Source organism: Anabrus simplex, chromosome X (assembly GCF_040414725.1).
Source record: "Anabrus simplex isolate iqAnaSimp1 chromosome X, ASM4041472v1, whole genome shotgun sequence".
Classification (NCBI taxonomy): Eukaryota; Metazoa; Arthropoda; class Insecta; order Orthoptera; family Tettigoniidae; genus Anabrus; species Anabrus simplex.
In genome coordinates this window covers 32,635,774-32,647,790 of record NC_090279.1, presented here as the reverse complement: position 1 = coordinate 32,647,790, position 12,017 = coordinate 32,635,774, and the positions used below count along the sequence as shown (strand labels likewise).

Here is a 12,017-nt window from a genome sequence, read left to right as displayed (position 1 = left end):
CCACTAAGCTCACAGCTGCGCACCGCTAACCACACGGCCAACACGCCCAGTCGTACCGAGTGTAACAGCCTGCCTGAATATTGATGGGAAGTAGCTGGGGAGTTAGATAACTTTCTTCTTTAGCATGACATTCCCCTGGTTTATAAATTTTCTGATTCTACTGGTACATAACACACTGGATCATCATAGCATTCGGGCTATTTAATCCCTACTCTGAGGCACTGATTGGAATGAACAGTGTGTATATTTAGCGGAATAATGGCAGATGAGTGTTCATGGCAATCTGCGGCCTGGTCATCCCAGCTTTGGAACTTTGGACTATTAGATTGGCACCGCAATCTAACCGCAGCACTGTTCGTTAAAAGTGATAAAACGTGCGGCTTTCCATTTGATCGAGTATTTTATATGATAGCATTGCCCTTAATCGCTACATTCATACTTACGTTTTTGTAATGACCTATGTTGATTTCAGGTTAAGAAAACCACAAAGTCAGTCTTTCTGAGAATCCCGTAGCGAAGCACGGGTACATCAGCTAGTGAATTAATATGTTAGTGTAGAAGGTGTTTGTGACAACTGTTATTCCTTGTTGGCCCATAAATACTTTACAGTTCTCAAAAAAGCTTTTGTAAATAAAACGAATGGTTTCTACACATCTCAGTAGATAAAGAAAAATGCCGAATTACAGAAAGTAACGCATATGTAATTTCATATCCAAGTGCATTGGGATGTACATAAGATATTATATATATAATTATGGTATGTGCATGGTTGTCAGTATATATAGCTGCCTGGCCTGTAGTTTATGCAAATTGTTACAGAAATTTGTCATGACTAATCTTCAATTTGTAGAAAATAGCTTGAGAACGGGAGGATAATTTATTTTTGAATGAATATGACATGGTATGTAAAAATTGTAGACAGTGGACTATCACATGTAAAATCCAGTAGTTTTGGTCTAGGTGTAGGCCTAAAACGGATGTTACTTTTCATGCCTCAGGGTATTTCGTGACTACTAAAATGTTATAACCGCAGATCAAACATTTTGTACTTAGGGAGCTATTCCATAATTTGTCTAAAACTTAAAACCAATATATTTTCGTGTGCAGGTGAAATTTCGAGACGTATGCTTCAGGTATTATGTCATAGCAGCCACAAGGAGCAGTCGACTGCGAGCCGCTAGATTGTGGTAGTGGCTGCACTTTGGAGAGTGTTTCTGCTATTATCTTTATAACCTACTTGGTATGGATAGTAATGCGTACAGAGGGCACTTCACATCACACCATCTGGAAACAGGTCACGTGGTCGGTCCTAGAAACACTGGCTTGATCGCCTTCAAGAAGACATGAGGGACGTTGATCTTGTTTCAAATGATGCTCTTATAGAACCAAGTGAAGATTGGCTTACAAGAGACAGCAGACCCTGCTCCATTGCGGGACAAGCGCTAACAGGTATTACTTGCCTATGAAGTGCTCTGTAACAATCAGGATGTAACAATACAGTAAGCTGTACTCTGGTCCGACATCAGTACCGTTAACACGTAGTAATACGAGCTTGTGTCATGAGCACGAATTATCTTACTTATAGAGTTGGCAAGTAATTGCATTACTTGTAACGACTACCTTCTTATTAACTTTTACTTGTGATTTACTTCTGAAAATAAAATTGTAATCGATACATTGTAGTAATCGATATACATCTCATCGAGAGCTTGCTAATTTTGGAGGCCCAGCACTCGTTCATTTAATCACACCTTGTTGATATTTAGGTAATAGTGAGACGGTGGTGGTGATTATTGTTCTAAAAGGAAGTACAACAGAGCAACCATCTTCTATTAACACTAATCAGAGGTAAAATGGAGGAGAAGTGAAGGTATCGGCAAAATAGAGGTAGGACTCACAAACCGTGGAGGAGCCTCATACCAGACTCAGCTAGCGGAACCGTGGTCACCAAACGACACAACCCAGTTGACAGTCCTTTGTCTCCCTTAAAGTCACCTCATACAGCCCCCACGTCGTGGAGAATGGAGCCGGAATAAACACGTGACAGTGAACGGGTTAAGGCATATTCGCTCCCCTATTTGAATAAGTTACCCTGAAAACTCGAAAGTGACATTCTATTATCGCTCGGGAGCTATCATTTTGAATGTCTGTTTAGTCTCATGCAGCGATGATAGCCACTTAATGCCCTTGTACTAAAAGGTACAAAACAGACAAATGAATTTCCTTCTGGCATACCCATGTAAAAAAATCTCAGTGGTTATCTGAAGACTCGCGTCCTACGATTATTGTAGCTTTACTGATTACATTCAGAAATTAATTTTTGCTCGGGTAATTAATTGAACCCAATCACTTTTATTTTGCACTTTTCCCATCACAGCTTAGTTGCAGCGTAACTAAAAAATGTTTCCACAGAGCTAGTGACTACATAACTGTCGGGAGAAAGTGGGATCGAACCTCACCTCAGAAAACTTCAATATTGATTTCTGTGGTTTCCAAATTGCACACCAGGCAAACTAAGGCCAGTGTAACTAACTTCCCTGTCTCATTGTCACCGTAAGACCTGTGCACGTCGGTTTGAGAAAATACTGGGTGAACATCTAGTAGTGAACCTGCCACCTGGTGACTGCCCTAAATGCAGATCAGTGGCGGCTGACTGAAAGTTGCACCCTCCTTTTTTCAATACCACGGATATTCATAAACGCTTCAAGGAATCAAATGCGGCATTTTTTGAGGGAAGATTCGCAAAGGATTTGTTGGAAGTAAGAGTTAAAATGTTTAGATTGAATTGCATAATATCGCATAGTGCAACTAATGACCCACTCAAGCTTCCTATGGGATCAGTAGTTTTTTGTAGCGACAGGACTCTTATGTCATTGGGCGTTCTCCCCTGTACATAGCTCAGTATGACAGCCGTCAGCTCCCTCCTTTCAACCTGTGTTATGTTCAAACCCATTCTGCCATTTCAATGAAACTACGGCAGCATAACATTTAGCTTGGGTTCGATTCCAGTTAAGTGGTTAAAAAGTTATATGCGGCTCCATTGTGGGGTGCACCTGAAATTAGCTGCACTAATTCAGGGTGAGGACGCGAGTTTATTGAGCCAACAGCTTTTCAAACCAAATATTCAATGCAAAATATATTTTTATCGTCATAAGTTAATTGAGATCATTCATTATTATTTTGATAAATACTATGTAATTAATATCAAAATATGGTTTCTAATTTCAAGCCTGATTTATACCCTAGTAAAATCACATTTCAAGCACTGGGATAAGTGGATCATTAGTCTGCCTTATTCTCCGCTGACACAGCCTCTTGCATCGATTCTCACTTTCACCCCTGTTTAAAAAGTAATTCAGATACTTCTGCAGGGATCGATGCAGGAAGTACTGAAAGCGTAAATGTAGTGGTGAAGAGGGAAAACATGAACATTTTAAGATGACTGATGTGCTTGTCATTTGTGTGATGGGAAAATTACGTACATTACTTCAAGTTTCCCATCCGTGCCATATCTGAAGGCTACGTATCTAAGTGAGATCAAGCTACATATTTCATTGCCAGCGTCTTCAACGGTAACGTTCCTCGAGGTCACATACCTGGATGATCTATGGTGCTGACTATCCACACTGTCCTCAGCCTGTAGAGCGGCTTCAACCACTTAAGTCGACGATACTGTTTATTACTCTACTCAACTCCCAATTAGAGAGCGGCATATGGTCTGCACCCCTCGGGAACAAAGGAGGCAGAGAGCTGCTAATTTAATCACAAGGAAGATGGGGCTGGGGCCAGCACTAACTCATATTTAACAGTTTTATTACCTTGAAACAATTTATTTACATTGATACAAGCCTTAGCATAGAATAAAATTCGCTACCAGGCAACGACACAACACAGAGTTCTTTGTTACCGGCATGATCCCTCACTGTTGTAACACTGAACCTCCTGAGAGGAGGAAGGGCTTCTCCTCACCTCCAAGGCGCAGGTAAGGATCGTACTACGGATAGAGGGAGACACACTAGATTACTGTTGTGTGTCCAAGTAACTTACTTATTCAATGAGCACTGCTCTAGGAAGCGTACCACCTCATGGTGCCTTCCCCCCTCCGATTGGCAAGGGTTAGAGCTGTGCAACTATTAGTCTTAGCATTGAGACTAGTGGGGTCTAGTGTGGTGAGGTACCTCACTACATCGAGGTGACCCCACTGAGCAGCTTGTACAAGAGTAGTACCCAGCAACTCCCTAGTAACACCTCCCTCCTCCACCAGGTACATCACCACATCCACGTGGCCCTGTACGGCTGACAAGGAAAGTGCAGACACTCCTTGTCTGTGGGTACCAATGTTCACATCAATGACACTCATTCCAAAGGACATTCCTCTCGACCTCGATTTTCTACTTTCCTACCAGTGCCTCCACAGCATGCAGCTGTCCCCTTCTTCATCATGGTTCAAATCGGTACGTTTCCAGTCCATACATGGATTTCTTGCAAGAAGGAAATTCACCACATTGATATATCCCTGATCAGCGGACCAATATAGAATTTGCTGAAGGATTTCGTGACCTTGTTCGTACTGGACGAGCAGTTCCCGCCACCGTGGACCTTCTTCTCTTTTCCGCCAGTCCTCTCTCTCTGGAGAGGAGGTTTCTCTCTCATCTCGCAAGCCAGCTCTCTCTTCTCAACAACCTTCTCTCTGTCCTTACATGCTCTTTCCTTTTCCTCCTCTCTCTTCTTACATGCTCTCCCCAACTCCTCTCTCCTTACATGCTTTCTCCACATCCTTTGCTTTCTTCTCTAATGCCTCCTCCCTCTGTTCTATCACCATCTCCCTCTTTTTCAGCACATCTTCCCATGAACTCGGGCTGTTCTCTGAATCCTTAGGGGTTCTCACCAATTCTTCCACCACTCTGGTGTCATCTTCCAGCTGCAATTCCCTAATCTCCACATGTTCCGCCAGTGACCCATGGAGTGCCGCACACAGTCGCACCGAGTCTGAAACACACAATAACTCCACAAATTAACAGATAATCCTCCTTAGAGCCGGTTTACATGGGATCATGTTAATGAAACTGGCCACCATGAGAATTACCTGAAAGAAAATTGATTAAGTTACGAAGTACTGCAGACATGGCAACCCTATTATAATGTTCAAGAAACCTACTTCGTCAGCTGAGTGGCACTGTTGTCAGGTTGCCCACAAAGAAAGAAAGAATGAATTGCACGCTAAAAGGTTGATTTAAACACTGAATTTATTTGTAATGTAGAACCCTCACCTGTCATTTTGAATGCCACACGTTTTATATTGAACTACCTGTATTTCTCAATGTTCACGGTTGAATTTTTACTTCTAGGATTGTCACGACCTGTAAATTATCTATGATGTGAATTTTTGGAGATTTCTTTGCTGTGAGAGAAATTTATATTCTTCACTTTTTAATTTTAGTTTTAAAGTTAATATACCGGTATATTTAATTAAAAATCATATTATTCTGTCTTAGGTTTCTTGGCAGCTCAGGTTGTCTACGGAATAGTTCATCCTTTCAAAGTAATAGCAACCCTCGATTACCTATTCAAAGAAATGTAAACAACTATAATTAATGCCAGACTCAGCTTGAGGTACTCTAGCCACTAATACCACGGTCGGAAGCTAAGAGCTCATAACACCCCTTTTTTGTCGTTTCTTAAAGCAGTATTCCATCACCCTCCTGCCTATGTTACACCACTCCACCGAGAGTTGCAAGTTAGGAAGGGCATCCGGTTAGAAGGATAGAACCTCGAATTGGGGTAATACGTGAAAAAAGCCCTAGCACAGCCCCCGCCGGGTTAGTGTCAAAAGAGTCCATGTATGCGCGTGCTTCTACTTACTTGTGTTAGGCCACTCACTTTTATCTATCCTATCCGACCTTCCTCCGTTAACTCTTGTTCTTTTCCGGCCCCCACGCTATTACGTTTACGAGGGCTAAGGAGTCTTTAATTTCCACGCCTTTCGTAGCTCTTGTCCTTCTTTGGCTGATACCTTGCGCGGTCGTTCCACTCCCCAAGACCTTATGTCGCTTTTCAGCGTTAAGCCTCAATGAATAATGCACATTGTGTATTAAGACTTACACCATCTCCCTGGTACAGTGTCAAGTCCTAGGAGGTTGGCGTGGTCAACGCGACGCTAGGCCTGCAGGAGCATCGAATGTGTAGTGTAGGTAGGGATTTCATTCTATATTCGGGAATTCTGATAATACGCGAAATCCTGCAGAGCTAAATTCCGGCACTACATTGTAACGAATTGTAACGAATTGTAATTTCTTAACTTGTTTTCCTGCTACTTGGTACCTGTTACTCTGTTGTTGTTATCTGTTGATTTGGAAATAAATATAACCTTTGTTAAAGTTTTAAATTAACTTTAATTTTGTAGTTGAGACCTATTCCCGCCCGCACCTTCTTTCACCTCTAACTACCACGGATAACTCTGTAACAAGTGGTAGCAGAGCGTGGTTGACTGGGTCTCATTTAAGCCCCTTTTGACGGCGAACACTTACTTTGTTTTGAACTCTAACAATTTTCTCAGTCGCTGGTTTTTCTTTTGATTTCTTCCAAATTTGTAGAGTTTTGTCATCATGCCCGGCCCTCGTGACGTCCTCCATCCCGGCTATTTGCGCAAGGAGGAATTGATCTATGAATTAACTATTAAAAATGTGCAATCTGGAGGCACGGTTGCAGTAGATACTAATAAGCTAAAAGACTCCCTTGATTTGCCTATTACCATCCCGACCTTGGGAGAAAAGGAGATCGATGACGCTCTCTCCACGATCACTGATAATGCTACTGAGCTAGCATCAGTAGTTAGTTTTTTGAAGGGGGTGGTCCTTCACGTAATCAACTTAAACGTGTACAAGCTAGATTGTACCATTTTTCCAATAGGGTGAGTGATCTGTTGTCTCTTAAATTGAATGATACTCAAGGGAAGGAGGCTAGTGCCGTCCTCGAAAATCTCTCCGATTTATCCAGTAAGGTTGGCCTACCATCCCGACCTTGGGAGAAAAGGAGATCGATGACGCCTCCCAAAACCGATAATCCCACTCTGGTAAACGTTGTCAGCGAGGAGCGTTCTTCCACCGGGGAAGAAAGTACTAAATCTGTAGGAGCTCAACAAACCTCTGCCCCATTAGACAACGAATCTGAACGACGTACCTCTTTGAATAATGCACGTTCTGAATTAAATTCTTCGCCAATTAGGCCCCTTGCTACTATGTCACCTGGTTTCAGCAGTTTGCCCCATCCATTAGCTATGTTACTTAGAGGTATTTCCAAGTTTTCTCTTAACTCCACAACTGATGTCATCGCTTTCTTAAGGTTTTTAGTCGAATTCCAAGACCATGCCCTCGTTTTTCTCTTTCTCCGTGTCAAATCCTTAAGATAATTTACCCTTATTCCATTGGTGTCCTCTCAGACAAGATAGTTAGGGCAATTGCTGAACAATCATCAATAGAAGACTTCCATGCCCATCTGTTAACAAATTTCATTCCGGCCCGAGCTAGGTCTTCATTAATTCAAAAGTACTACTACCGAGTACAGCGTCTGGATGAGAACCTTGCCGACTTCATCCAAGATATTAAGTTCTACACTAGGGTATTTGCTCTACATTTCCCTGAAGATCAAATTGTACAGGCTATTGTGGAAGGTATTTCTCCATCATACCGATCATACTTGTGTTTTGCGTCGCGTCCGCAAACTTTCGCCGAGCTAGAGGCTATGGCTGTCTCAGCCGAAGGAGTTAGATATGCCGCCACACTACGTGTGGCGAGGGAGGCCCCTCTTTCTTTCAGTAATCCTCGGCCTCCACCTCGCCGACCAGTCCCTGCTCGTAAATGTTACGCTTGTGGGTCGCCTGACCATCTTCGGAACAAGTGTCCATTAATTAAATCTAGTGGGATAAGGAATGGAGCCGGGTCATCACAAGGCTGTTTTAAATGTGGCGCTTTCTCACATATCGCCAAGAACTGCCCTAATGCAAATAGCACCCCGTCCTGCTCAACTTCGGGTGCAAATTCCACCAACAACCATAAGTGACTAGTGGCTCCGGCTGAGTCGGCACATTCATCTTTTCAAGGCTCAGCCCAGGTTAAATCCGACGAAAATTCAGAGAAAAGTCTGAAATGTTCTACATTATCTTTTGAATGTCCCAAAGAATGTCTTATGATCGCGGCGGATACTCCCGCATCTGTCCCATTTTTCAAAATTTAATTGAATAGTGAGCCTGTAACCGCTCTTTTAGACTCAGGCAGTGTTTGTTCAATTATTTCGGCTGAATGGTATTCCAAATTGAAATCGGTTTGTAAACTTCCTGACTATTGCTCGTCTTCGGTTCAATATGTTTCGGCTAATTCTTCTCCATTAGAAATTTTAGGTTCCTTAAATGCCAAAATTTGTATTTCTAAATTTACTTGGAAGGTTAAACTATTGGTGGCAAAGCACTTGTCTTGTCCCATTATATTGGGAGCAGACGTCATGTCCCATACTGGTCTAGTGCTCGATCTTCAGAGCAAGTCGTGCACCTTCAAATTTGATAGTAATTCCAAAATCCCTTTGTTAAAATGTAGTTCTGGGTCATGTTCATCTGATTCGCCTACCCAGGATGAGATGTTCTTAGATCTTAGACATATACCTGAGGAATAGGCTGATAGTATTCGTAAGTTGTGTCAGTCGTTTCCAGAGGTTTTCTCGGATACTCTTTGTGTTACTGACCTTATTGAATACAAGATTGAGGTTACGGATTCGATTCCCGTTAGATTTCCACCTTATAGGCTATCTCCGTTTAAAATGAAGGCTTTGAAGGAGATCATTGATCAGATGTTGAAGGATGGCATCATTCGGCCCTCTAAGTCAGCGTATTCATCGCCTATTTTCCTTGTTCCGAAATTCCAAGGTGGCTTCAGGCCTGTGATTGATTATAGGGCTCTGAATCGGAAGGTGGTGTTACAATCCTTGCCCCTTCCCGACTTTCATTCTTGTTTTTCATGGTTTCGTAAAGCTAAGTTCTTCACCATCTTGGACCTCAATCAGGCGTATAATCAGATCCCTCTAGCTGAAGAATCCAAACACCTGACAGCTTTTGCCACAGATTGGAACTTGTACGAATACAACCGCGTGCCTTTCGGGCTCCCCACGGGAGCAGCTGTGCTTACAAGATTGCTAGATAGGGTCTTCTCCGACATCAAATTTGAGTACTTGTATCATTATCTGGATGATGTCGTCGTATTTTCTGAGACCTTTGAGGAACACCTTGATCATCTAAAAGAGGTCCTTAATCGCCTTCGTAAGGCAGGGTTAACAGTTAAGCTGTCCAAAGTAGCTTTCGCTAAAGCTTCCATGTCCTTCCTAGGGCATATTGTGTCGCCCGATGGTGTTGCAGTCGATCACTCTAGAACACAGGCCATCCGTGATTTCAAACCTCCTAAGGACATCAAAGGTATTGCCAGATTCATTGGCGTGGTGAATTTCTTCAGGAAATATATTCCTAACTTCGCTAACAGAGCGGCGCCCTTGAACCTTCTTCGTAGGAAAGGCGTCAAATTTGAGTGGGGACCTTCTCAACAAGCTGCTTTTGAAGATCTCAAATTAGCTCTTTTTAATGCCCCTGTTCTGGCTATGCCGGATTTCTCGAATAAATTCATCGTCCAAACCGACGCGTCGTCGTTGGCAGTGGCTGCGGTCCTTCTTCAAGAGACCGAACTAGGGAGGCGACCCATCGCCTATGCATCTAGGACTCTTTCGGCTCAAGAAGCCAAGTATTCCATCTATGAACTTGAGGATTTGGCAGTCTTATTTGCTTTAGAAAAGTTCCGTCTCTATCTGGAACATGTCAAATTCGACTTGGAGACAGATAACCAAGCTTTAAGTTGGGTCTTAGCTAGGCCGCGTCGTACGGGTCGTATAGCCCGCTGGGCCATTATAATTTCGGCCTTCCAATTTGACGTGAGGCATATTCGTGGTACTGAAAATGTTGTGGCAGACGGACTAAGCCGTATGTTTTCCAATGAGGTAGAGACCCATGAACTGGTCGATAGTTCTTCACCTCCCGAGTCCGTACGACCTGAGGTTAATGCCATTTTAACTGATGCTCCCATGTTGTTTAGGGATCTTGAGAAATATCAACGTGAAGATCCGACGCTGGCCCCTATCATGGAAACACTTTCTTCTGGGGAATATGTTGTCCCTTATGTGCTGAGGAATGGTGTTTTATGTTGCCCGTCGAGGCATGATAATAAGATGAAGGTGGTGGTTCCAGCCGTTCTTGTGCCCATGATCTTCAAGTACTATCATGAGACCCCATTGGGGGGGACATTTAGGTATCTTCAAAACTAGAGAAAAGATCCGGGAGATGTTCATTTGGAAAGGCATGGACGGTGAAATTTGGGAACTAGTTAAGGCTTGTAAATCTTGCTTGCTTAGTAAACCCACCATGTCCACTAAAGTAGGCTTATTGTCTTCTCATCAAGCGTCGCGCCCAATGGAACGCCTGTATATTGACTACGTAGGATCCTTCCCCCAGTCAACGGGGAATGCCAACAGGTTCATCCTTGTGTGTGTGGATGGTTTCACTAGATTTTCGTGGTTATTCCGACGAAGCTGGCTACCGCTCAGTCCACCATTTCCTGTTTAAATTCCATCTTTGCTTCTTTTGGTCCTTGTCAATATATTGTGTCCGACAACGCTAAAGCTTTCTCTTCCAATCTTTTCCGTAAATTTTGTTTTGATCTTGCCATCTCGCACGTAACTACTTCTGCATACTATCCTCAACCATCTCTTGCTGAAAGGGTCAATCGTAATCTGAGGTCGGCTCTTATTGCCTATCATCACGACAATCATTCTAGGTGGGACACGTCCCTGCATTGGTTACCTTTCGCTTTGAATTCGGCGGTTCATGAATCTCACAAGTTTACTCCAGCTTCTTTGATGTTTAAGTTTGTACCCAATACGCCGCTTCTAACCTTTGGTCTCTGAGTGATATTCTACCTGACACAATAGATCCTGATAACATTAGAGATCTTTGGAAGAAGGCTAAGGCCAACCTTAAGGTGTCTCATGAAAAGGTTAGGGAAAGATATGATCATGGACGGAGACCCACCAATTTGAAGGTAGGCGACCAGGTTGTGGTCAAGAATTTTGTCCCCGCGGGCAAGCTTGCCCCCAGATTTCATGGGCCGTGCGTCATTTTACATTTTCTTACCCCGGTGACGTTGTTACTAAGCAATCCAGCCACCGAGAGGATATTTAGGGTTCACCTGTCGCAGGTGAAACCTGTGTAATTTCCGTGCTACTTGATCTTTATAATTTGGTAAGAATCCTGAAGGTTATATTTTTAATTTCTTTTCAAGGCCTTCTGCACCTTATATTTTTACATGTGGTTGAATCTGCCTTGTATATATATTGTGAAACCTTCCTTGAGGTTACTATGCTGTCTTCTTTATATGGCCATTACCACGCTCCCGTCTCCTGCTAAACCACACCAGTGGCTACTTTAAATGAAATAAAACATCCACGCCGCTGGCCCCTCAGCCTCACCACAAAGACTGTACCCTAAAACCATTATGGTCCAACAAAATTCTGCCGCCGAGATCTTAAGGTTTCAGTGCCCCCGCAGCCGTGCGGCGCCGTACCGCCACTGAGGTGGGGTACAGGCCCGCTCCACTCCAGTGAGGTCAACCAGTGTATGGCGAGCCGGAGTCCTCCTTCCGGCCAAGGCAGATGTGCAGCGCACCACCTGCAAACTGCTCGAGGACTGTAAACAATCGTCGCGTGTGCGGCGTGCTTCACCACCACTACCCCTCTCATAGTAGCGGGAGAGGTGTATCTCAGAGTAGTTGAGGGGTCCGAGCGGCCTCCTCTGAATACAAGCAGCAGCGGCCGGCCTGGCCGTTAAACTTAATCAACAGCTAAGGCTCTCCCTCAGCTACATGGACACTTTATTTCTACGCTTATTAATTTTTTCTTCAAATCAACTGTTGGTGGACTTAGAAAAGTTTTCT

General features: G+C 43.4%; 1 protein-coding gene across 1 annotated transcript in view; it reads right to left on the bottom strand.

The window, feature by feature from the left end:
• Positions 1-3,854: 3,854 nt before the first annotated feature.
• LOC136886666 (uncharacterized protein PF3D7_1120000-like) overlaps positions 3,855-12,017 on the bottom strand; it is an 89,848-nt gene continuing 81,685 nt past the window's right edge. Inside the window, exon 6 of the mRNA XM_068230790.1 lies at positions 3,855-4,989. Coding sequence (XP_068086891.1) covers positions 4,932-4,989 — 58 coding nt within the window. The 3' untranslated portion in view covers positions 3,855-4,931. The remainder of the gene's footprint in view (positions 4,990-12,017) is intronic.